The 27822-nt window shown below is 41.3% G+C and overlaps 1 protein-coding gene across 2 annotated transcripts in view; it reads right to left on the bottom strand.

Annotated features, from left to right (window-relative positions):
* Positions 1 to 19442: 19442 nt before the first annotated feature.
* The window catches only part of TUBGCP5 (tubulin gamma complex component 5), a 54746-nt gene continuing 46366 nt past the window's right edge, over positions 19443 to 27822 (bottom strand). For both annotated transcript variants that reach the window (XM_082630340.1, XM_082630341.1), the window contains 7 exons: positions 26785 to 26869; positions 26423 to 26543; positions 25772 to 25947; positions 24099 to 24224; positions 23378 to 23466; positions 21562 to 21662; positions 19443 to 19817 (listed from right to left, as the gene is read on the bottom strand). In XM_082630340.1, coding sequence (XP_082486466.1) covers positions 19762 to 19817; positions 21562 to 21662; positions 23378 to 23466; positions 24099 to 24224; positions 25772 to 25947; positions 26423 to 26543; positions 26785 to 26869 — 754 coding nt within the window. In that variant the 3' untranslated portion in view covers positions 19443 to 19761. The remainder of the gene's footprint in view (positions 19818 to 21561; positions 21663 to 23377; positions 23467 to 24098; positions 24225 to 25771; positions 25948 to 26422; positions 26544 to 26784; positions 26870 to 27822) is intronic.

The raw sequence follows: 27822 nt of genomic DNA on the forward strand, positions 1-27822 counted from the left end.
AAAGCAATTGACCTATTTGCCCTTAACCCTCACAAAACAAAATATAGACTACGTTGTATTTGATGAAAGATGTTTAAAATCTTTATACTGAATCCTCAAGGTATTACTGAGAAGAATTAAAATTTTCAAATATCATGCACAAAATATAACATATGTTAGGAAGTAAAACAAGTCTCAATAGATTTCAAAGGGTTGAAATCATACAGAACTTTCTCTGATCACCACGAAATTGAACTGAAGTAACAAAAGATAACTTTTTAAATGCCCAAATATTAGAGAACTAAATAATACACATCTAAATATTCCTTTGATCAAAGAAGAAATCACAACGGAAACTGGAAAAATATGTTGAACTAATGAAATAATGAAAAATAACATCAAAATTTGTGAGATGCAGCTAAATGAATGCTCAGAGAGAAAGTTAGTACACCAAATACATGTAGCAGAAAATAAGAAAAGTTTAAAATCAATTATCTAAACTTCTACCTCAAAAAAGTTAGAAAAACAGAAGCAAATTAAATCCAAAGAAGGTACAAGTGAAGAAATAATAAAGATAAGAACAGAGGTCAGGGACTTCCCTGGTGGTCCAGTGGGTAAGACTCTGTGTTCCCAATGCAGGGGGCCCGGGTTTGATCCCTGGTCAAGGAACTAGATCCCACAAGCATGCTGCAACTAAGAGTTCACATGCCACAACTAAGAAGCCCGACTTCTGCAGCTAAGAGTTCACGTGCCACAACGAAGATCCCACATGCCATAACTAAGACCCAGTGCAACCTAAATAAATAAATATTTTTAAAAAACAGAGGTTAATGAACTAGAAAACAGATGAACAAATAAGAAAATCCACCCCTTCCCCCAGGAATAAATTAGGAGTTTGGAATTAACAGATACACACTACTACATATAAAATAGATAAACAACAAGGACTTACTGTGTAGCACAGGGAACTATATTCAATATCTTACAATAACCTGTAATGGAAAAAAATCTGAAAAAGAATATATATATAGAGAGAGATAGATAACTCAATCTCTTTGCTGTACACCTGAAACTAACATAATATTGTAAATCAACTATACTTCAAAAAAAAAGAAAAATAGAAAGAGAATCCCTCCCTCCCCCCAAACACCGGCTTTTTTAAAAAAGTAATAGAATTGTTACACCCTAGCAAAATTGTTTTTAGAAAAACATAAATTACCAACAACAGAAATAAAAAGGGTGATACCAATAGTTTCTTACCAAAATAAAAAGGTATAAAAAGTATTGTATGAAAAACTTCATGGCAATAAATTTAATTATTCAGAAGAAATAGATTTCCTGAAAAATATGACTTTCCAAAACTGACACAAGAAAAAAATCGAAAATCTGTATAGTCCTATGTTGGTAGAAGAAAACAGTTGAATCTGTAAGTTAAAACCGTCCTATAAAGAAAATCTCCAAGGTTATACAGCTGCACTGGTGAATTCTATAAAACATTTAAGGAAGAAGTAATACCAATTTTACAAAGCCACAGTAATTAAAATAGCATAGTCTTGGCTAAGGATGCACAAATAAATCAATGGAACAGAATAGTAAGAAATGATCCCTGCTATAGACTGAATGTTTGTGTCTCCCCAGAATTCATATGTTGAAACCTACCCCCCAATGGGTTGGTATTTAGAAGTGGGGCCTTTGGAAGGTGATTAGATAATGAGAATAGAGCCCTCACAAATGGGACTAGAGCACATAGAAAAGAGACTCCAGAGAGAGCCTTCATCTCTTCCACTATGTGAGGTTACAGGTCCATGAAGCAGGAAGTGGGCTCTCGCCAGACACCAAATCTGCCAGCACCTTGCTCTTGGACTTCCCAGCCTCCAGACTCTGTGAGAAATAAATTTCTATAGTTTATAAGCCACCCAGTCTATGGTATTCTGTTATAGCAGCCCAAACAGACTAAGATAAGCCCACACCTCTACAGTCAGTTGATTTTTAATAAAGATGCCAAAGTAATTCAATGGAGAAAGGGAAGTCTTTTTTTAATGGTGCTAAGTAATTGCAGAACTATGTGGAAAAAACTGACCCCCTTGCCCACATCATACACAAAAATTAATTTGATATGGATCATAGACCTAAATGTGAAAGCTAAAGTTTCTAGAAGGAAACATAGAGAATAATTTCACAACCTTAGGATAGAGGTAGGAAAAGATGTCTTAGAACAGAAAATGTACTAACCTCTTTGGTCAGTACCTTTAGAAAGAAAATGATAAATGATTTGGTCAAAAATTTTAAACTTCTCATCTAAAGATAATGTTAAGAGAGTGAAATGCCAGACTGGAAGACAGTCTTGGTACACAGATAACTGACAAAAGACTTGTATCCACAATATACAAAGAACCCCTACAGATCAACAATAAAACGCCAACCCAATAAAAATAGGACACTTCAAAGAAGAAACTACTTTGGAAGTCTCTAATCAAGTTAGATATACATATATGCTATGGTACAGTAATCCTACTTCTATGTATTTACCTAAGAGAAATGAAAATTACCTCTACAAAAAGACATGTACATGAATATTCTAATGAACTTCATTCATAATAGCAAAAAACTAAAAACAACTCAAAGTATCTAATTAGGAAAGTAGATAAACAAATTGTGGTATATTCATACAATGGAACATTAGTAATAAAAAGGAAGGAATGACTGATCCAAGTAATATCACAATATAGATGAATCTCAAAATTATCATGTAATTTTACCAGGTACAAAAGATAACATTGGTGGATGTGAGGACGAAAGAAGAGTAGGAAGCTCCAGGCCTTCATTTCCCCACAGAAACACCAAGTAAACATCGTAGCGACCTAAGTAGTTTTGTGAGAACTCTAGAAACCAGTTAAGGATCTGCAGCAGCCAACCGAATGCACAACCAAGAAACAGCCGCACTCAAAACATTCCCAACAAAAATTTTGTGGCATTTTTGATCACCCTTGCCCGCCCCCACCCAGGCATACCTCAGAGAGAGGAAGTCAATTCCTGATCTCTCCCTTAGGGCGGAAGGAAGTTGTCTACGCTGTTCTGACTTGTCTGGGGGCTATTGGAGGTTCTGTTTTTTCTCCCCTGACTCAGAGTGCTGACAGCAATGGTGGATTCGTTTGGGTATCAGATTGGAGGTTGATGATTGCAGTGTGGTGCAGGGCACCGTGGAGAGCCTCAGGGGGATTTCTGACCTGTGGGCACCTGGGGGCAAGAGACTGTGGGTGGAGGAATACAGTAGAACAGCCAAGGCCCTGAGAAGAAGAAGGGTGAGACTCTTAGGGACATAAGATACTTTGAAAAGCAGCTGTGTATATAGAGGAATTAGGGGGAAAAGCACACACACAGGCCCAAGGAAGATGTACCACCCGAGAAGACCCTGAGCCCTCATGCTGCACTGATTAGGGGACTGACACCTGCACGGAGTAAGGCCGCAAAGACTGGGAGAGGTATCTGATTGTCAAATGCCCAGTTTTCAACAGATGCATGACCCATTCAAAGAAACAAAATAAATCTCCAGAAAATGACCCTAAAGAAAGGCTTCAAATTTACCTGACAAACACTTTGAAACAATTGTCTTAGTGATTCAGCTTGATAACCTAAATAGGAACACATACAGAGAACTAAAGGAAATCAGGAAATCAATATATGAACAAAATGAAAATATCTACAAGAGAGAGAAATTATAGAGATCCAGTTTCTGGTCTAGCATATCAGGGGCTTGAAAGCTGTCCCTGTGTCCTAACAAGTAAAAAACTAAATGGGCCCCAAATCAACAACTCTTCTTAGATCCATTAGAGAAGTGAGGTCACAGGCCAAATTGCTGACCCGTAAATCAGAGAGACAGACAAGTAGATCCAGACAATCAGAACTCACCAAAGCAGAAACCCATGAATAGAAGCTTCTGTGGGAGCTAGTGTCAGGGTAAGAATCCTAAACTGACACTGATGAATTGATGGAGGCTCAGTGTGGAAAAGTCTGAGAGTTTAAAACTCCAGAAGGGACCATTCTTTGATGGGTGTGTTACCGAGTCCAAGCTCTCTCTGCTCACTGCCCAACAGGCCAATACGTGCCAATAAATCAGGAGACGAGGTGCTGAGGTAAGGAATACGACTTTATTTTGAAAGCCAGCAGACCGAGAAGAGGTTTTATCAGGGTTTGGATGCCAGTTTTTTTTTTAAAGAACAGAGAGGGGGAGGAGATGAGGAAGTAAAGGGAAAAATCCGTAAGATTTGCAAATGTCCCGTGGAATGGCCAGCCTCGGGGAGGGGATGTGTTAGTTTCTTTCTTTTTTTTTTTCATTATTATTTTTTATTAGTTTCTGCTTTATAACAAAGTGAATCAGTCATACATATACATCTGTTCCCACATCCCTTCCCTCTTGCGTCTCCCTCCCTCCCACCCTCTCCATCCCACCCCTCCAGGCGGTCACAAAGCACCGAGCTGATCTCCCCGTGCTCTGCGGCTGCTTCCCACTAGCTATCTACCCTACGTTTGGTAGTGTATATATGTCCATGCCGCTCTTTCACTTTGTCACAGCTTACCCTTCCCCCTTCCCATATCCTCAAGTCCATTCTCAAGTAGGTCTGTGTCTTTATTCCTGTTTTACCCCTAGGTTCTTCATGACATTTTTTTAAATTCCATATATATGTGTTAGCATACGGTATTTGTCTTTCTCTTTCTGACTTACTTCACTCTGTATGACAGACTCTAGGTCTATCCACCTCATTACAAATAGCTCAGTTTCTTTTCTTTTTATGGCTGAGTAATGTTCCATTGTATATATGTGCCACATCTTCTTTATCCATTCATCCGATGATGGACACTTAGGTTGTTTCCATCTCTGGGCTATTGTGAATAAAGCTGCAATGAACATTTTGGTACATGTCTCTTTTTGAATTATGGTTTTCTCAGGGTATATGCCTAGTAGTGGGATTGCTGGGTCATATGGTAGTTCTATTTTTAGTTTCTTCTTTCTTGCAGCCATCCACAGGTGGACAGGGTCAGGGTGCTTCCCTAAACAAAGGCACTCTGGTTTAACATTCCGGCAGAGGGGCAGGGTTCCCTGAGGCAGGCCATTGTGTGTGGACAATATCCTCTGAGTGAACAAAAGCAACAGGAAGCAAAGGTTAAAGTACAAGAAACAGATCCGACGTGTGGTCAACGTGTGGTCAGATTTGACTCGTCCCTGTTACAGGTGTGCTTGTGATTTTGTGTGTTTAATCTCCAGGAGCCTTACCAGTTACTTATAGTAAGGATTAGAGAAAAAAATTGCCTTGTGATTACAACAGAGGGAGGGGAAAAGGAACCATTTTGAAATATGCCAGAGCAGTCTGTTCTTAACAAAGCCTGCCCTCAAGAGAACTACCTCAACAAAGCGTAACCAACCTGAATGAAGGGAAATAATGTCAGCCCCTCTAGTCATCCTGTCCCACATAAAGGAGGGGGAAAGCTGTGAAGTTCACAGCTCAGGGGTACAGTCTCCCTAAAAGACTGAGAACTAATATTTCATGGTCTATGGAATGCTACCCATCCCTCAACACCTTACCACCACATCTGTAAATGCTTATTTACCACAGATTGTTTGATCCAGTACCACATTTTTGTCTTTCAACAAAAATTACAAGGTATACTATGAGAAATAAATATTGCCTGCCACATCAGTAAACAAAGGATGTCACCGTCCTCAGCGATTGCAACTCTCCATGAGCCGGTGAGCCCTGAGGGGACTCAGGAAGGAAACAGAGAACACCTGCCGTGTAGCAGCCATCAGACTGCAGCCACTCCCTTGGGTGAGCCCTGAGGGAACTCAGGATGTGGAAACGCAGGATACTGGCCCCAGATAACCAAGGTGCGTATCAACGAAATGATTTCAGTAATCCCAGAGTCTTGCATCTTCCCATACATAGAAAAGCGATAAACTCCTGAACTTGATCTCTCTCGTTTTCTTTAATTAACAATAATCTTTTGATGTTCCGACTACCGCCCTTTGTTGCAAAGCTCCTGTATATTCTGGTTCCCGCCTCGCCTCATCAGAGCACTTTTCTCAGGGTTACTTGAGGTGCTCCCTCCTGGACTTGAAGTCCTCAGTTAGTCCACTGAAGAAAGCGTAATTCGCAACTTTTAGGCTGTGCATCTACATATATATATATATATATATATATAACATATATATATACTTTTAGTCGACAACTAAAAGGCAAAAAAAAAAAACCCAGTTTGAAGAGACTGAGCAAGCATCAGAACCAGACTCAGATATCGCAAGAATGTTGGGATTATCAGATTAGGAATTTTTTTTAAACTATGATTAATATGCTAAGGGGACATTGTTAAAGTACTCTATTTCCTTTCCTTATTTGGTCAAAAATGTATGTGAGGGTTTATTTACGGGCTTTTTATTCTATTCCACTGGTCTTTATGCCAGTACCACAGTGTTGTGATTATTGTATGTCATAATTACTGTAGCTTTATAAATCAATTGGACCTGAAGAAATATACAGAACACCCCGATCAACAACAGCAGAATACACATTTTTCTCAAGTGAACAGGAAACATTCTCCAGGGTAAACCACTTTCACCACTTCTCTTCACCATAGTACTGGAAGACCTGCCCAGAGCAGTTAGGCAAAAAAAAAAAAAAAAAAAAAAAAAAAAAAATCCAAAATAAAAAGGAAGAAGTAAAATTCTCTGTTTGTAGATGACATGATCTTACCTGTAGGAAACCTAAAGATCCCATTTTAAAAAACTGTTAGAAGTAATAAAACAATTCAGCAAAGTTGCAAGATACAAAATTAACACATTAAAAAGTCAGTTGCATTTACATACACTAAAAATGAACAATCCGGAAAGGAAATTAAGAAAGCAATTCCATTTACAATAGCATCGAAAAGAACAAGATACTTAAGAATAAACTAAATGAAGAAGGCAAAAGTCTTGTACACTTAAAACCACAAAACTTTGCTAAAAGAAATTAAAGAAGGACCAAATATATGAAAAGACATCTCCTGTTCATGAATTGGAAGACAATTTTTTTTCAGTTTTATTGAGATATAACTGACATACAGCTCTATATAAGTTTAAGGTGTACCTCATAATGGCTTAAAATACATGCACTGCAAAATGATTACCACAGTAAGTATAGTTAATATCCATCTCTTCATATAGTTGCAAAAAAAAAAACCAAAGAAAAAAATGTCCTTGTGATAGAACTTTTAGGATCTACTCTCAAATATAGTTAGCAGCAGTGTTAACTATAGTCATGCTGTACATTACCTCCCCAGTACTGATTTAGCTTATAACTGGAAGATTGTACCTTTTGACCCCCTTCATCTAATTGCTCTACATCCAAGCCTCTGCCTCTAGTAACCACAAATCTGATTTTTTTCTATGTTTTATTTGTTTGTTTTTTGTTTTTGTTTTTTTTAGATTTCACATATAAGTGAGATAATAAAATATTTTGTCTTTCTCTTTCACTTAGCATAATGACCTCAAGTTTTATCCATGTTGTTGCAAAGGGCAGGACTTCTTTCTTTTTTGTTGCTGAATAGTATTCCATTATATATATATATTATATATGTATTATATATATGTATATATACCAAATTTCCTTTACCCATTCATCTGTTGAGGTACACTTAGGCTATTTCCATGTCTTGGCTATTGTCTATGTCTCTTTGACATAGCGATTTTGTTTCCTCTGAATATATACCCAAAGGCAGATTTGCTGAATAGTATGGTAGTTCTATTTTTAATTTTTTGAGGAACATCCATACTGTTTTCCATATTGGCTGTACCAGTTTACATTCCCATGAACAGTGCACCAGGGTTTCCTTTTCTCTGAGTCCTCCCCAACATTTGTTATCTCTTGTCTTTTTTTTTTTTTTTTGCTGTACGCAGGCCTCTCACTGTTGTGGCCTCTCCCGTTGCGGAGCACAGGCTCTGGATGCGCAGGCTCAGCGGCCAAGGCTCACGGGCCCAGCCGCTCTGCGGCCTGTGGGATCTTCCCAGACCAGGGCGCGAACCCGCGTCCCCTGCATCGGCAGGCGGACTCTCCACCACTGCGCCACCAGGGAAGCCCTCTCCAGCTTTTTTAAGTCTAACGAAATGGGTCTTGAAATTACCACGTTTTCTTCTGGAAGTATCTTTCAAAGTCCTTGTTCAGTGCTTTCGACTGTCAGCTGTTGATTTACTTCTTCACTCTTTGAGGTCTTGTCATACACATGCATGCTTAGGAGTCAATCAAGTATGTGAGAGGAGTTTAATACAGATTACAGGGCTCCCCTTCAGGGTTTGAGCCTTCCCCGCAGCCCTGGAGCCCAAGCCAGTGAGACTTCAGCCTTCCAGCTGAGCTCCGTCTGTTCATCCTGGAGTGCTGTGCATCCTGGGGTGCTCTTAGAGAAAGCCTTGTAAATGTGGGTTTCAAATAATGTGGTTTCCTTCTCAAAATACCCTGAATTTTCTGCTTTTGTTCATTCTCTAGTGCCTTTTTAAAAAACATTTTGTCTAGAGTTTATTATTGGCGTAAATTTTCGTCTAATAATTCTCTACTCTGCCGTCACCGGAACCAGCAATCTTACTCAGTACTTTAAAGATGTTGTTCCAGTTTCTCTTGCCTTGATTCATATGATATGTCAGTATCACTCTTATCATTGTTACCCTGTATGTAATGTATTTCTTTTCCTCAGGCTGCCTTTTAGGATTTTATCTTTTCTTTTCTTTTCAGCAGTTTGACTATGATGGACCTAGGTATGGTTTTGTTTGTCTTTATCTAACTTGAGATTCATTCACCTTCTTGGATCTGCGGGTTCATGTTTTTCATCAAATCTGGAAAATTTTAGGCCATTCTTTCTTTTGTTTGTTTTTTTTTTTTGGGTGTGTGTGTGTGTGCGCGCTAATTTAACCATACAAATATTCATTTATACAGTAAGGAAACCCGCTTCACCTTCATCTCCTCCCAGGCACCATGAGGCCCCACCACAAACACCCAGCCACCGTCCACCCAGGTGGACGAGGCAGCTACTGCTGCTCCAGGTTCACCCAAGGAAGCAAAGAAAAGGCCAGGCAGGGAGTCAGTTTGCATTTCTGGGCCCTGGCAACCCTGCCACCCTCTCCTGCTGGGGCTCACATTGAATTTGGGGAGGCGTTTATTCTTATGCCCACTTCCCACCTTGGCCACCCTCAGGCCACACCAGCTGTCATGGTGAGGTTCTCTTTTGGCTGGAAGGGTCTTTGATGGACTTAAGGTTACAGCCACTCCTTGCTGGGGGAAGAGAAGGCTGTTTCTTGTAGAAAAATGCCCTGACTTCAACTGTCCCCATGGCGAAAAGAATAAAAGCCTGCACGCGTGCACACACATCCACACACACCTCACGCTGTGCACACAGACAGGCTCCTCTCAAACCTGAGCCCCTCTGCCTCTCCCACTGGGCTCAGGTCCTTAAGGATGGTGCCTGCCTCACCTCGGGGGTGCCAGACCCTGGTGGTCCTGCCCAGAGGCAGCCTGCCATTTGGGAAAGAGTCCGAGGAACTGAGACTACCGAGGCTGAGAGGGTAGCCTCTGCCGCCCCACTAGGCAGGGCAGAAGAGGGGCTCTAGGACCTGCTCAGAGCCCAAACCAGCGAGAAGAGGCAGGACGAATGGTACTAAGGGCCGCCAGGCCCTGGGAGGACCACAGACTCCTTCCGGCCCTACTCCATGGCTTGCGCTCGCTCTGGCCTCTGCAAGGGGCTCACCTCTCCAAAGATGTGTACAGAAAGGGTTTGCTCTTGAGAGGGAAGCCAACATGCTTGGGACAATTACCTTGCTGGGTAAGATTGCCTAAAAGCAAGAGGAGGAGCAGGGTCCTTGTGGCAGGGCCAGACCCACTGACGGTGACCACGAAGCTACTGCTGAATAACGGGAAAGGGGAAGGGGAACCCAGTGTGAAGATGTGGCGCTTTGAGGGCTATCAAGTGAGGAGAACAGCTTGGCATGTACGGGTTCCAGGGCAGCAGTCTGGGCCCAACAAACACAAGGCAATCGTGAGCCTCCTTGGCTTGGAGCTGTGGCAGCGTGGGCACCTGGCAGGGACTCCCCTCTGCTGTTGGAAATGGGGTGCTCTTTGTGTGCAAAGAAAGTAGGTGCTCCAGCGTGAGCCCTAGTCCAGCCCCAGACCCAGCGGCACTGCCCTCTCAGCAGGCTGGCTCCACCCTCCCCCAGGCAGGGCTTCTTCAGGGGACCAATGTTTATTCCCCCTTTTATTTGGGGGGAGGTGCGGAGGCAAAGGGGGGATTTCATACAAGCTTTTCTCTCACAATCAAGCTTTGAAAAAACAACAGTCCTAGGAAAGGGTGAGGAGGAACAAATGACACACATTTTTGGAACTCAGACACCCAGATAGAGACAGACAGGCACCCCACACCCAGGCTTGCTTGTGTCACACTCCTGGGGTGGGTGGGGTGTGGTAATAGGCAGGCGACCCTGCAACTGCACCCTAGATCCATGTCCCCGGGTACCAAACCAACCAGGACTCGGCCATTATTCCTTTTCTGTTTTTAATATTTATTTATTTATTTGGCTGTGCAGGGTCTTAGTTGTGGCACGCGGGATCTTTTATTTGCAGAATGTGGGATCTAGTTCCCTGACCAGGGATGGAACCCAGGCCCCCTGCATTGGGAGCACGGAGTCTTAACCATTGGACCACCAGGGAAGTCCCTCAGCCATTATTTCTTAAAATATTTCTCTGGCACATTCTGTCTTTTCCTTCTGGGTCATCAATTACATGTATGTTAGATTATATTATCACACAAAATTAATGATACTTTTTCATTCCCAATTTTTCTCTTTCTTCCTGTAATTTTTAGTAATGTCTTCAAGTTTATTAACCTTTTTGTTTTCAGTCTCAGCAGATTTGCTGATAAATCCATCTAATAAATTTTAAAATTTCGGGAGGTATATTTTAGGGTTTTTTTTAGACTTTCCATTTCTCTACTTGAAATACCTGTCTTCTTCACCACGTATGTTATCTGTTCCTGCAAATGCTTCAATACATTCATAAAATTATTTCAAAGTACTTGCCTGGTAATTTTAATAACTGAATTAACTGTGGGTGTGCTTCTATTGACTATGTTTTTCCTTGATTATGGGTCCCATTTTGTTATATAGGGTGATACTTAGTTACACGTCTTCTAAGTTTTAAAATGGTAATCTAGATATTGTCTATAAAAAGAACATTGGACACTGTAGTATAACATTGCTTTATTTAATTTCCTAGAGAATGCAATTCTGTCCTTGTGATACTGTGTTTTATAATAAGAAATATATATTTGGTCTTTATCCCTGTTCCTGACAAAGAGCTCCTAAAATCCTTAGGATTTCCTGTGATGAGAGCAATAAAGGTGTCTTTTGTTAATTCTTTAGTACCACTGTAAACATTTTGTCTAGACTTTATCACTACTGGTAAAAATATGAGTCCGATATGCACTACTCTGCCATCATTAGAACCTGCAGTCTTTCTCAACACTTTAAAGACATTTTTCCAGATTCCTTTTGTAAATGAGGAGAATTGTGGAAAGCCCCTAGGCTAGGTAACCTAAGGAGGGCAGTTTGTCACCAGAGGAACCAACCATGTGATTAGAGGGGAGAGGGGCTGGAGATCTGAGTTCACCACCAATGGCCAATAATTTAATCAATCACGTCTATGTGATGAAGCCTCCATAAAAACCTAAAAAGGATGGGCTTCAGAGAGCTTCCAGGTTAGTGCACACATGGAGGTGCTGGGAGAGTGCTGCGCTCAGAGAGCATGGAAGCTCCGCACCTTTTCCCCATGCATTGCCCTATGCTTCTCTTCCATCTGGCTGCTGCTAAATTATATTCTTTCATAATAAACTGGTCATCTAGTAAGTAAAATGCTTCTCTGAGTTCTGTGAGCCATCCTAGCAAATCAAACCCAAGGAGGGGATCGTGGGCACCTCCGATTTACAGCCGATCAGTCAGAAGAGCAGGTGACAACCCGGACTTGTGACTGGCATCTGAAGTGGGGTACACAGCAGTACTGTAGGACTGAGCCCTTAACCTGTGGGATCTGACACTATCTGCAGGTGGACAGTGTCAGAACTGAGTTGAATTATAAGACAGCCAGTTGGTGTCAGAATTGTAGTGTGGGGAAAAACACACACATCAGAATGGGAGTGTCAGAACCTGAGTCCTATATTTGGTGACAGGAAAGGATTCTAGATTCCTCCTAGGTTTGAACTGAATTGCAGCTGAGCTGCGCTAATCATATTGAACCTGTGGTTCCCAATCTCTAGCCTCTAATACCACCACCTCTTTAATCTTGTGAACATTGGAACTAGGAGGGGTTGGGCTGCAGTTTCAGATACCTTTGGTTCACATTTGGCTTTGGCTTCGACAGGGCTCCAGAACACAGTCACTGAGAAGGCACAGGACTACTACACTCCCAGCTGTTTAGCTACTGCCGCCTTCTCAGCAAAACTTGGGCAAGACTGGGGGAAAAAATTGTTGGGATAAGTGACTGATCTTTCATTCGTAGCTTTCACATTCCAGTCCATCCTACCAGACCACACTGCTTGTCAAAGACTCAACTGGTTTCTTCTCAACTGTATATTCTCTCCATCTACGGCACATGAAGTCCTACTGCAAACTCACACCTGCACCATTCATCCCTCTCAGGGTATGGAAGTTGCATAGCTCTTTGCTCTCTTAGGAAGGGCTTGTTTCTCTTTGGAATTCAGTTCAAGGTTTCAGTACAGACAGTCTGTACTAAGCCCATACAAATGTACAATTTTATTTTGCCTTGTTTTTTTCTTGTTAACCACAGAAATGAAGGTCTTTAGTGTCTTAACCCAAAGTGGAGGTATGTAGGGCATTTTCTGAGATAGAGAATTTGGATCAGGTCTCAGATCAATCTCTGATAAAAGTGAATAAACGTAGGTAAATTATCTCAGTATTTGAAAAGGCCGGAACTCTAGGTACCTTAACTCAATTCTGTCTCCTTGCAACTCGGTGTGACGTGTAGGACAGATGCTTGCCCACTGCTTCCTCTCTTCCTCTGTGGGCTGAAACGTAGACAGAGGGCTGCCAGCTGGCCCTGGCTATTCAAACAAGGGCAACATCATGGGCAATAAAAAGCCAGAAGGGACCTCTGTCCTCAACCTCATGGTGTAGAACCACTCGGCCACCTTGAACCCCACTTGGACCTCTGCACTATCACGGGAGAGAAATGAGCTTCTCTTTCCTCATGGAAATGTGTTCTGGTCTCTTTGTTACAGAAGTTGAGCCTATGTTCTAACTCAATGGTCTTCATTTTCTCTTAAATAAAAATTTTAGAAATCTGTATCCTCTCACACATTTTAAAGTTGACATCTGTTTTTTATATTTTAAAACTTTGCAAAGGCTATAGTTTCTGCTCTATTGGTTTATCTCAATACGTCTTCATTACGCTTCAATACGCTTTCAATATGTCTTCATTAAATTTTTAAAGCTACACATTACCTATGCAATTTATGCCAAATATCCCCCAGTTTAACGTCATTGCAAAACCAGTCCTCATTGGCAAAACCATTCTCTGACTGAAGTAATGAGCTAAGTCAGATTACTTCCTATCAGAAAATGTCTGACTTCATTTTTAAATTTCATAGGTGTTAGCCCAGGCCAACCATGTCACTTCTGAATCCTAATTCTAGGATTGGTAGATACAGAGATTCCCTTAAATTTTTCATGCCCATAAAATACCTGGAGAGTCTTCATGTAGCCCAGGGTACAAAAACTCCAATTGGAAGGCCACCTCCGAGTAGAGTAGCACAGTTTTAGCCCTGGCAGTGGCACCAGCTTCCTGTCCACAGGGGCTCCTCCTGGACTCCCCTCTCCACCCAACTACCTCTCCGAGCCTGTCTCCTGACACGCCCCTTGCTCTCTGTGCACCAGCCACACAGGTCTTGCTTTGTCCTGGACACACCAGGCTCATTCTTCCCATCCCCACCTTTTTTACATGACTGATAAGACAGGATGTTCAAATGTCACCTCTCAAGGAGGCTTTCCTGGATCTGTTCACATGGGAAATCACTCCCAAGTTAATCTTACACATTATATTTTACATCAAGATAAATTCTAGATGGAACAAACAGTTAAATATAAAAATGAAAACTTAAAAGTTCCTAACGGAAATAATGTGAAATTTTATAAAATCTTGGAGTGGAGAGGACTTTTCTTAAATTTTATTTTGTTTTAATGAAAAGTTGTATGGTATACTTTCAAAGTTCTCTTCTGGTTCTTAAAATTTTATGGAGTGAAAAGTATCTTGTGCATAAACTCAGTCACAGTGGATAGGTGCCAGACTGTGGCTTATTTACTGGTACCACATCTGAGAGGCCTGTTTCTAGAGGAATTCATCTACTTTAAATGGGAGACTTATTTTGGTTATTGGTAAGCCAGGTTTTTCAGAACAAACTTTTCATTGAAAACAACTAAATATACTGATTAAAATATGCTTTAGAAATCTTAACTTCTTAAGCACACCTGACAAAATAGTAAGGAACATTCCAACAGCTAAAAGAAAGCACGAACCTTGACAGAGGCAAAGGGGTGAACTGGAGACAGCTTATCCTAAAGATATTTGCCAATCCAGGTGAAATTAAGGCTGGGGCAAGAGGCTCATATACTTGGGTGTCTATATTTAAGTTAATCAAGTTAACAAACTAATAAATAAAGTATGTTTTATCTTCTTGACAATTATATCTTCATAAGAACAAAACTGAAAGTCATTAAAATATGAAGGACTATTTATAGCACATATTGAGTTCTGTTGATTGGGCAAGCAATGCTGGGGTAATAAAATAAAAGCATAAATATTTTACAACTTCAAATATTTCATTAAATTTATTTTTTGTCTTGATTTCAGCAAATCATTTGTTATGCAAATAAGGATTTTTTCCTATAATTACATTCTACTAACAGTAACATCAATCTTCCTTATTTTAAGGACATTTTCTCCTCTCCTAGTTCTAGCCACCATTTTAGTGGAGGTTCTGGCCAGGGAAAGTGCATGTGAAAATGAAATAAGTCATTCATATTGGAAGGGAGTAAAACCATCTCTATTTGCAGTTGGCATGATCTTGTATACAGAAAATCCTAAGGAACAGACGTACACACGCATTAGTGCTAATAAGCAAGTTCGGAGAAGTTGTAGGATGCAAGATGACCATATAAAACCTGTACTTATTTCTGTACACTTGCAATGACCAACTAAAAAATAAAATGAAGAAAACAAATCCACTTCCAATAGCATCAAAAATAATAAAAGTCGGGCTTCCCTGGTGGCGCAGTGGTTGAGAATCTGCCTGCTAATGCAGAGGACACGGGTTCGAGCCCTAGGCTGGGAGGATCCCACATGCCACGGCGCAGCTGGGCCATTGAGCCACAACTACTGAGCCTGCGCGTCTGGAGCCTGTGCTCCGCGACAAGAGAGGCCGCGATAGTGAGAGGCCCGCGCACCGCGATGAAGGGTGGCCCCCGCTTGCCACAACTAGAGAAAGCCCTCGCACAGAAATGAAGACCCAACACAGCCAAAAATAAATAAATAAATAAATAAAAGCCAAGCATTTGAAGCCCTTAAAAAAAAAATAGTAATAATAATAATAAAAGTCATACATTTGATAATAAGACTAGCACACTAAAAAATAAATAAAAACATTGTTAAAAAAAAATTAAAGAAGACCTAAATAGAGACATCCCATGTTCATGGATTAGAAATTAAATATTGTGAAAATGGCAGTACTCTCCCAATTGATCTACAGATTGAATGGAATCCCTAGCAAAATTCCAACTGCCTTTTTTTTTGCAGAAATGGACAAGCTGATCCTAAAATCCATATTGAAATGCAAATGATCCAGAATAGCCAAAACAATCTTGAAAAAGAACAAAACTGGAGGAATCATACTTCCTGACTTGAAAACTTACTACACAGCTACAATAATGAAGACACTGTGGTAGTGTCATAAGGATGGACACATAGATGAATGAAATAAGACTGAGAACCCATACATCTATACTTAAATGATTTTTGACAAGGATGCCAAGACAATTCAATGGAAAATAAGTCTTTTCAACAAATCATGCTGCAACCAGACCCCTAACCTCATACCTGTTATAAGGCCTAAAACTTCATGTGCTGCCTTTACATCTTTGAGCCTCACAGGGCCTTAGAAAGGCCTAATCATGAGTTCCCTTGCTCTCTAGAAACACCCCCCACCCAGCTAGCTCTCCTATCTACTGAACCAGCTGCACCCTACCTGGTCCTCAATCTAACAGGTTTCACTTCCTTGCCAACCACAGAATCATCCAAGCCAATCACATCCACCACCTCCACCTCTAGTTACTATTGGGGTTGGTCAAAAGACTTGTTTAGGTTTTTCCATAACATCTTATAGAAAAACCCAAACAAACTTTTTGGCCAACCCTACAAAGCCACCTCCTACAGCTCCTGCTTGTTCATTCCACTCACATTGCGGTCTGAGAGCATACTCTGTATGATTTCTATTTTTAAAAATTTGTTAAGGTGTAGTTTATGGCCAAAAATGTGGCCTATCATGCTGAATGTTCTGTAAGTTTGAATTGTATTCTGTTGAAGTAATTTAAAAATGACTATTTGATCCAGTTCAGTTCAACCATGTCCTTACTGAGTTTCCATCTCTCTACTTACATTGCCTGTTCTTGTATGGCATCCACGTTTTCCATTAGAGCCCTTAGCATATTAATCATAGTTGTTTTAGTTGTTTTAAGTCCCCAGTCTAATAATTCCAACACTTCTGCCAACTCTGAATCCAGTTCTAATGCTTGCTGTCTCTTCAAACTGTTCTTTTGCTTTTTGATAGAAGCTGGACATGACGTGCTGGGTAAAAGGAAATGAGGCAAACAGGCCTTTAGTGTGACATTTTATCTGGGTAGCAGTTAGACTGTTTTACCATTTGCTGTGGCGGTAGGTGTCAGAAGCTACAATTTCCTCTGGTGTCCTGGTTTCTGTATCCTATTGTAGTCAGGTTTCCCTGGAGACTTCTTATTAAATAAGGTTTTAGCTTACAGTTGTAATTCATTGTATTCCCCTGTTACACAGAAGCCCTACTGGTGGGTCAGCAAGGTGTGGAGGAGGAAAAGCATTTTGTATACTATGATGAGCTACGATTAGCTCTCAGTCTTGTGAGCCTGTGCCCCTGTGCTATGACCCTTACAAGTGCTTCTCAGTTATCTCCTCCCTCCACCCGCTACACACACACACACACAGACACACACACTCTCTCTGTCTCTTAGGTGACACAGAAAGACTAGAAGGGGCTGGAATTCGGTGTTTCCCTTCCTCCACGTTCATTAGGCTCTGGTCAAAGTTACCCTCTACTCAGCCTGGCTAAAAACAGAATTCTCTCGGCATATTACAAAATGGACACTATTCTCTTCCTCATGCCAGAAACACAAGAGGATTTCTCTCTGATGTTCACTGTGAAAACCTGGTAGTCCTCCTAAAACTCACAAAAGTATGCCCCATCCCTCAAGTCTGGGCCCCCTGGAGTTTTTAACTCAGAGTCTTGTCCACATTGAGCCTCTAGCGACTTGTCAATTATGATTTAAGTTTCCTTAGCTTGGTTCTGGCTCCTGAAGAGGTTTCTGCTGTTGCTCTGGTGTAATGTGATTCTCTATGTCTGCTTGTGTCTCCAATTTTGGGGGCAGCAGTTTGCCCTCTGACCTCAAGTCTGACGGGTCTAAGAAGGACTATTGATTTTCATTTTGTTCAGCTTTTTTCTTGTTCCAAGGATGGGAGTGATGACTTCCAAGCCCCTAACATGCCCAACTGGAAAACCGTAAGATTAAAGGTCCAAACAGACCAGAAGAAAAATTAAGTAAAAGAGAACCCATCTATTCCACACAGAGGAGAAGGCAATTTAATGTACACCACAGCATTAACTTTCCTACACAAACTAGTTAAGGAGCAGTTCTTACTTATAGTGTAAAAGTCCTTTCTTTCGATGACTCAAGAATCCCCTGAGGAGTGTAGCTGACGTGCTGGTGCGCTGCCAGCAGACGGCTGCAGTGTCGCTGCTCCTGGGGTGGCCTCAGCTGGAGAGGTCATGCGTGCCCTAGGGACCCACAACCAAGGACTGAGGAAGGTGGGGGATAGAAGCCTACTGTCTCAGCCCTGCAGGGCTGGCTTTTCTCTCCAGCCAGTTCCTCGCCCTTTCCCTCCCTCCCACGGGGCACTCTGCATCTTGGAGGCTCCTTCCCAAAGAAACCAACTGGTGACACTCTGTGAAGTCTACTCTTCCCCCAATTTAAACTTTGCTAATCTTCCCTTGGAAACTCTTAAAAGTCATGAGAGAAGAACAAATACAGTATAAACTCAGTCTAAGGTAACAACAAATTCCAAATACTCATTTTTTAAAATGAAAATATTTACTTTCCTAAATATCCTATAAATAAATGTATCTTCTATCCCAGGTTTAGAAACACTGATAATAAACATAATTCAGTTTATGAAAGAATTATGTTTTGGTATGTTTGATGTGATGATTTTTGCTATGCATAAAGAACTTTACCAAAAGAGCCAGGCCATCATTGTTTGAACCTTGACTCCATCAGGACTGCTTTATGCGAGCATATGCTTCTATCAGTTTCTACAGGGTTTTGACTTAAAGCACCAGATCAAGAAATGCTTCTCATATCTTATAGCTGTTAGGTTATACTGCAATGTTTTCTTGAGACCTGGAAGTAACTATTCATCCCTGGCATTTGAAGGCCTCCTCAGTGAATTTCTTCCAAGACTTCAGAGTAAAGCCTGAGACCTGGGCTCATTCCCAGGAGGGCTTATTAGCAAACTTTGCCATCTGCATGCAGGCAATGCTGATGCTGTAAAAACGACTGAGATTGGGCAGGGGCCCCTGGTGCTCAGCTCTGAGGCTATGTGGACTTCAGTAGTTGTTTTTAAAAAATAAGTAGTAAGGGCTTCCCTGGTGGCGCAGAGGTTGAGAGTCCGCCTGCCGATGCAGGGGGACATGGGTTCGTGCCCCGGTCCAGGAGGATCCCGTGTGCCACGGAGCGGCTGGGCCCATGAGCCATGGCCGCTGAGCCTGCGTGTCTGGAGCCTGTGCTCCGCAATGGGAGAGGCCACAACAGTGAGAGGCACGCGTACCGAAAAAAAAAAAGTAGTAAATATAGTGCTGAGTCATAAATGCTAGAGACATGCCAAGAAGTATATAAAGAAAATGTAGGAAAACTGAACAGTAAATATAGTTTTAATTAATTGTGGTTAGCTCACAAAAGCCATACAATAGGATGTATCAACAGCTGGCTTTTACAGTTATTGACATTGGTGGAAGCTATTTTCCATTTTGGAACTTCCCAGGCATACAAAAAAACACAGAACTTCTGTGACTAAGCAAAAGGGGAATAAAGTGCTTTAATTTATTTTTAATATTAATAATTACATTTTCAAAAACAAATATTTTACATTTAAAGGTATCAATACCATAAATCTATAGCTTATAGTAGGAAATATAAGTGTAAACAGCCTATACACATTCTGCATTATTGATACAGTTTTATATGCATAACCCGATATACTAACCAATAATCTCCAGAGAAAACACATAAAACCCACTTGTCTAGACAGTAGACAACAGTTTTAAAAACAAACCAAAATAGACTCCCGTTTCGCAGCTGCATGTGGTAGAAATGTATATGTATGAAGATTGAATCTGAGGCATTTACTACACTGAAGATATTTGCTCCATGCCAGCCATGAGTGACAGTGCTAGAGATTCCACTGTGGGAAGAATAAAAATAGGTTAATAAAATAGGTTTAAATGTTTGAAAATGGCTAAATAGGCTCTAATAAATGTCTTGAAAAGTATTGAGACATTTTCGATTTTTAATTAAAATACTCATTATTTTTAACATATAATAAAGATGATAATCTTCATTTATTACATACAATTGAGAAAGTATGATTTATTTCTATTTCAGATCATTTTAGTTTTGAAAACAAAAAAAATCTGGGCATTACACTGAACAAATCACATTTTTCAAAATGTCATAAAATCTGGCTTCAATTCATAACAAAACGTCATGTTCTGAGCTCTGAGTGGAATCCCCTTGCGTGACAGTCACCCAGTGCAAAAACGGACAAGTGTATCGATGTTTCCTCTAGCACATTTCTAACACAGTGTGGTTTTTTTTTTTTTGGCCAAGAGTAAAAATGGGGGAGGCTGAGAGGTGGCAATAGGGGCTTACAACAGTAATTTGTTTTTAAATACTTGCGTAATAAACAAATGCCTCTTCGTTGCAGAAGAGTCACCGACACAGGAATACAGGGATCTAAGTAAGCACTGTGAGATCAGAACTTTCTCTGTTTTCCTGCCTGGCCGGCCCCCAGCTTCTTCACCACTTACGCAGAGCCGTCGGGGAGGGCTGGGGGTCAGGAGGACTGGCTCTGCGTGCGGTCCTCTCGGATTCCAGTCTGCCACGCCAACAACGGGTTTCTCTATCCTGGCAAAGATTATGAGCCTCTGGCCGGTCACTGCCCCACCTACCTGAACTGTGGGTGCAGCAGGTCAGCACTGAAGGGCTCATCTCATCCCAGAATTTGTTTAGACTTCTTTGCATTTGCAACTTTCTGATGATATGTTTTTGTTTATTCTATGTTCACTCATTACTCTAACAGTATTTTAAAAAATGTTCAGCTACTTTTAATGAGCATATCACAATCTGAACATACAGAAATAGGGAACAAATTAGTCCTGTATAAAAAGCTCTGCAAGAGATACTACTTAGTCCTTTGTGTCTGTAGATTAAATGACTGTCTTCTCCCCATGACTCACCCCACAGACCTCTGTCTGCTTCACACACTGTCTGCGTACTGAACCGTCAGGCCTGCATTTCCTTGTGTAAGAGGCAGCCTTGGGAATTTTAAAATTGCTAAAAAAACAAACAACAGGGCTTCCCTGGTGGCGCAGTGGTTGAGAGTCCGCCTGCCGATGCAGGGGACACGGGTTCGTGCCCCAGTCCGGGAGGATCCCACATGCCGCGGAGCGGCTGGGCCCGTGAGCCATGGCCGCTGAGCCTGTGCATCCGGAGCCTGTGCTCCGCAACGGGAGAGGCCACAGCAGTGAGAGGCCCGCGTACCACAAAAACAAACAAACAAACAAAAAACAAATACCCCCCCACCCCCGCAAACCCTATCTTTTGAAAAGGAATAGTTACAAAGGCTACACATGACAGTGAAGTGTGACTGAAACCTATTCTGACATCTGCTTTACTTAACGATGGTTTTAGAAATCCACTGGTGTAACACATGATATACTAGAAAGCAAAATCTTCAGTCTCGATGTTTTACATCTGATTCACTCACCCCACTGTAATTTGGGAAAAACAATTCAACTGCTGAGGGACTTTCCAGGTTCGAAGTGGTGAAAAATTCTAATTCTTCATGAGATCAGTACCAAAACAATAACAGGTAGACTTAGTTACCAGAAAATATAAAAGCAGCAATATTTTAACATAATACTCACAATGGGGAAAGGATCCTCTACAGACAGCTTTGTTTAAAACGGTTACCAGAAACATATGGCAGTTTTTAAAATCAGACTCCATTTTCTCTATAGATTCCATTCTAGGAAAGAAAGTATATTTCAATTTAGGTAAATGCATAAGGAGTTACTAGGTAGGCTATAAAATACCTTTGGAGTAATTTCAAATGTGCTTCAGTTTAATTATGTAGAATCCTAACTCTAAAGATTCTAAACTAAAATATAAAATTTCCTGCCAAACTTTCAAAGAGTCTGAAGCAAAGTGTCATTAGGATACAAAACTGCTGCTTCAGGATGGTAGTGAGTTCTAGAGTGAGGATAACTGGGGATATTCCCTCTTCTATTGTACAGTTCTATACTTTTACTTTCCACAAGCACACCTTCTTTGAAATAAACAGCACATTAAAGATAGAAAACCTTACATTTTAAACTTACTAAAAAACTTGTTATTACGGGAAATAGCAAACACCCATACCCAGCTTCAGTAGTCACCCCCCTGCAGGCAGTCCCACTTATAGCCTTAGCCCCATATCTTTAGAAGCAAAGTTGAGACATCATAGCATTTCAGTCATAAATATTTCAGTGTGTGCACACTGAAGATAAATACTCCTTTAAAATCATAGCCACCATACCATTTGCTTAAAAATTTCACTTGCTTTAAAAATTTTTCACTTTCTGCTTTAAATGCGCATCAAGATCAGTTAATTTCCATAAACTGCGATGGTTAACACGCCTCTTAAGTCTTCCTCACCCCCTTGTTGAAGAAACAGTTCAATTTTAGCCAAGTATATGCAGCAGTGTTATTACCTTCTCCTCCACCTGACAGTGACATGGAGGGAGAAGTCTGCTGCGCACACTTGAGACAGCAATAATAAGGTAAGACTTCTGTTTTCATCCCTGCAATGAGGAATTTTATCTACCATCTTTCACCCCTGCAATGAGGAATTTTATCTGCCAATGAGGAATTTTTATCTACCATTTAGAGTATTCGGACACAGCCGTATGTTAAGATTTTAGATTAGTGCTATAATGAACTTCCAGCTCCGTACTAATCCCAACTAAGTACAAGCTATTATCCCAACGGCCCAGTCCACCCGACTTGCTCTTTTAAATGTATTTCAAGGAAGTAATAATAGGAGCATTACATTAATTTTATAAACAAGACGGAACAAACTATTGAGCTGCACATTCAAGGTAACGGTAGAGGATGGTACTCTGGACAGGAAGAAAGAGCTCCTGGGTCCTCTGACTTTCTATGTGATAGGTGTGGATAACAAACACCCTAAAAGTAAAATATACAATCATTCTTTTAGAGCTCTCTAAAATATAATCTTGGACTAGGATCTAGCATGATGTCCAGAATTCGGTTTAAAGTAATCGAGTGAATGGGAGTGGGCGTGGGCAGTAAACACAAAACACAACTGACTGTCACTGGCATCTGCTGAGGTGGAGTGATGGACCCCGGGGTCTGCTATGCTCCCCGCCCACTTCTCTGTGTGCTCGAAGGCATCCAGTAACAACAATTTAGCAAACCTATACAATAGGAATGTAATTTAAGGGTATTAGCTTGTTCTAATCAAAAGACTTCAGATTTTTCTTGTTTTACCGCTCAGAAAAGAATTGCATAATTCTTGATGTTGCCTAGTTTAGATGAACAAATTCAATTCTTCAATGCTTTCCATAATTGTAAGTGCATGTGATGTGTTGCCAAGAAGAAAAATAGGCTCCCAGAATGAAGCCAGCTAAAAGTGAAACTGAAATGGTCACAGCACAGAGGCCCCACAAGCTGCGTACTTACTGCCACGCCCCCAGGCCAGCCTGCCAACCCTCTGCAAACATGAGGGCCAAGTTCAACACCTTCATGATGGCTTCCTTCACAAAACTGACCTGGAGAGAAAGCCATGGAAGAACATAGGCTCTGTGACCATGTTTGGACACTGACACCAACACTTTCACCTAATTTAAATGAGTCACAGAAAAAGCTCAGTGCAATCACTGCCTTCTAGGTATAAGGAAGGGTACTAGGCTCTGAACAAAATGCACTTGGAATTGGGCCACACGCCTACTGCACCCACAGTACAGGTATATCAGCAGCAGAGTCTGACCAACAGAGCCAGCAAGCTACCATTTCCTGGGACAGCCATTTGAGTTCGCCAGTGAAATGGGGCAAGTTATTCCAATGGCTGTAAGATGACTCAATCCCATATACTCACATCAAGCTGGACCCATTTCCCGACCAAAGCACTATTATTCCATAACTGCAGATAAAATTGTCTTATTGAATCCAAACACAGTGCTGAGTGCAGACTGTCACAATAAAGTTGTCAGCTGTTTCTCTTATATGTAATTTCCAGTCATAAGGCACAAATTTGTAACCTATTTGATCTGGTCCTTCCTTAAAGAATAGTTTGCAGATCAGAAGCTTAATAAGTATAAAATTCTAAAGTAGAGAGACAACTTCCCTTGGTTGGCTTCATTCCTGCCTCAGAGGCCAAGTTCACAGGTGACACCTCACGTACCTTTTCTCTCAACAGACATCGATCATGGATGGTTGACAAGTATCTATAGTGAATTTTAATCAATTGATCTAAATCCTTGGCTTCTTCGACTTGATGTTGAAACTCCAGCCCTGTACTGTGAAGAATCTTGAAAGAGAAAGATGACAAATTTAATCAATAGATTTTTTCCTTTGAGAACTAATGTGCCACACACAGAACTTTTTTACCAACCTCTTCTACATTCACTTGCACAGGGAGGGAATGCCTCACTCTGGACTACCAGACTGCTCCTATGTGGAGGGGCGAGTATATGAACTGTACAGGATATGCACTGATTTTTTAAAAAACGTCACCAGGTAAATAGAATTTATATGTTTTAATAAATTCCACTGCTTACATAATGGTCTTTCTTTAAAAGGAACATCACTGTACTTCAAGTAGAAAACAAAAACAAATTAAACAAAAACTGAACTACCATGGTAGAGAGTAAATGGTAAACTACCACTTACTCTCAACAACTGAGGGCTTAAGGTTGGCCCTCTGAAGGCCCCTAGTGCACGGGAAACAGAGAGCACCTCTGCCACGTGTATCGTGTCTAAAACACAGGCTTCAAAGGCTCACCTCATCCAATCCAAAGTGGGTTCTCAGAACCTATCTACCAGAACGACTACCGGTTTCTTTTAGCAAAACCATTATAACCCCAATGGGTACCATCCTCGAGTAACCTGCTACTGTTCAAACATCTGAACTCCTCTCCAGAAGTTCCTCTAGAACTGGTTTTAGTATGTGTAAGAAAAGCAGTTTTATTTACTCTATGAGTTACTATTTTTTAAAAAATTAAAAAAAAAATTTTATTTATTTTTGGCTGCATCGGGTCTTCATTGCTGCACACGGGCTTTCTCTAGTTGTGGCGAGCGGGGGCTACTCTTCATTGTGGTGCACAGTCTTCTCATTGCGGTGGCTTCTCTTGTTGCAGAGCACGGGCTCTAGGCACGCGGGCTTCAGTAGTTGTGGCGCACGGGCTCAGTAGTTGTGGCTCCTGGGCTCTAGAGCGCAGGCTCAGTAGTTGTGGCACGCAGGCTCAGTAGTGTGCCTCGCGGGCGCTAGAGCGCAGGCTCAATAGTTGTGGCTCACGGGCTTAGATGCTCCGCGTCATGTAGGATCTTCCCGGACCAGGGCTCGAACCCGTGTCCCCTGCACTAGCAGGAGGAGTCTTAACCACTGTGCCACCAGGGAAGTCCTACAAGTTACTTCTTATATTTAAGAAAAAAGTATATAATCTGGCTGCATTTTCCTCCTTACACCCACTAGCCTGACAGATTTGTTTTTAGGCTTCCATTACAAACAATTGAAGCCATTTTCCAGGGACAGCCCTGTTCCCACTGGTGACATTTAAAGGACTACGTGGCAAGTTCTGATGGCAAGTCCAAAAGAGGAGCTCTGGGTGTGTCATCCCAAGGGGTCGCTAGACAGGAGAGACACAGTGTCTGGATCCATGTGCTCTGGCATGTTTTAAAAGACACGTCTCCCTGCTGCCATGTTATTTTATGATCAAGTCTTTAGTATATGCTATCTTCCCATTTACAGCCTGTAAGTATTTTGTGGGCTTGTTTGTATTTATAAATGTATTACAAGTAATTCTCCATGAACAGATGTACACACGGTGACAGAACTGAGCGGATGCAGACACGAACCCTGGTCATGATGTAGTTGTGTAGGCTGTTCACAAAGTGCATGAGCTTCACTCTTAAGAGGAACATACGATGAATCTGCTGTCTTACTGGCTCCTTCTGTGGTCCAAAATTAGCAGCTGTGTCTTGTCCACCGAAAAGTCCTTCAAGTTGTGGTTTTTCAGAATGACTAGCTAGTTCTGTAAAGGAACGAAGAGGAGAGGGGCTGGGAAGAGCATCCACTCAGACCCCACCTGCACCACTGCACAAAGCAAGACTTGTAATGGCGTGGTCGTCAGCCCTGTAAGGGGCACTCGGCTGGATGCACAGCAGGGACCCCATCCTTCCTATCTGGAAGGTGAAGCAGTTAAAGCTGCCGTATCACCTTGATTATCACTGTCATCAAAAATATAAAAACAAAGCCCCATTAACTTGTCATTAAAACTTTTTCACATAACCTAAGAATTTTTATTCTGGCTAAATTCCTAATTTAGTTCTTGTATTCCAAATTAACTGTACTCATTCAGGAAAGTTAATTCTGATGTCTGTAAAGCTATTGCCATAAATACATACCATTTTGGCACTTGTGTATACATAATAAATGACCTAAGACTACCAACCTTTTGTTCAGTGCTAAAATTAAATTATAATTTATCTGTTGAAAACATATCTTACCACCAAATAGTAAAACATCCAGACTATATTTTGCCCATTTTATTTGCAATAAGAGAAGAAACACCTGATTATAAATTTTTTGACATTCCAAACTTATAACAATGTCCACAGGCCATGGGACCTATGAAAACAAAAACAGAAAATTAGAATAGAAGGTAACCTATTACTCATATGTCTCAATTTGTTTTTTTTTTTTTTTGGCTGTGCCGCACAGTCTGTGGGATCTTAGTTCCCCAACCAGGGATCGAACCCGCACCCCCTACATTGGAAGTGCGGAGTCTCAACCACTGGACCGCCAGGGAGGTCCCCTGTATGCCTTAATTTCAATAGAAAATGTTCTCACACAGAGTATCAGCACATACCTTATAGCTCAGGGTCAGACCATCTAAGATATGAACAGGGAGTTTCTTCTTAGCTGTGTCAACATTTTCAAAAGATATAGATAGACTAGATAAAGAAATATAAGTTTTAGTTATTTAGCACTGAGTTATTTAATTTATATATTCCAAAAAGACATTTCATAAAAGGAATGCAGATATTCCATATTTTTCTAAGCATATATTCCAGAATAGAAATCATGTTTTAGAAATAAAGAAGGGGGGCAAAAATTTTAAATAATGGGTTTAGCTATAAAAAAGAAGATACTTATAGTAAATTACTTAGGAAAAAAGACAAAGTCAGGGAAGGTTAACTGTATTTGGCAGGTGCCTAGTCCTGGTAGAGTTCAGCGAGAGGCTCAGGAGACGGACCCTCTGTTGGGGGTGGCAGGAGAGGGTGGGGAGAGACAGAGAGAGAGAGGGAGAGGGAGAGAGGGAGAGGGAGTGTGTGTGTCTAGTGGCGGGAGAGGCTGTTCTCACCCTGGAGAGCAGGCATATGCAAGTGTGTGGGCAAGAATGGGGTCTGAAAGCGAGAGAGCGGCATGGACATATATACACGACCAAGTGTGAAGCCGACAGCTGGTGGGAGGCAGCCGCATAGCACAGGGAGATCAGCTCGGTGCTTTGTGACCACCTGGAGGGGTGGGATAGGGAGGGTGGGAGGGAGGGAGGGAAGGTAGGAGGGAAGAGATATGGGGATATATGTATGTGTGTGGCTGATTTGCTTTGTTATGGGGCAGGGGCAGAAACTAACACACCATTGTAAAGCAATTATACTCCAATAAAGATATTAAAAAAAAAAAAAGAAGAATGGGCTCTGCTTCTAAAGCAAAGGTGTCACACATGGCTTCATCCACTCTTCCCCAACTAGTTTGAGCGTGACTCTCAATAGAATGCAGCTACCGTAGGGCATGGAAACGTTCCTGAGCCAGGCACTTATTTCCTTCACTCCTCAGAGCAGTTCTGTCACTGCGCTGAGAAAGGACGTGACTCTCCCAGGATACAGAGGCACCTGTGACGATG

The sequence above is a fragment of the Mesoplodon mirus genome, assembly GCF_964341445.2.
Source record: "Mesoplodon mirus genome assembly, chromosome: 8".
NCBI classification, from domain to species: Eukaryota; Metazoa; Chordata; class Mammalia; order Artiodactyla; family Ziphiidae; genus Mesoplodon; species Mesoplodon mirus.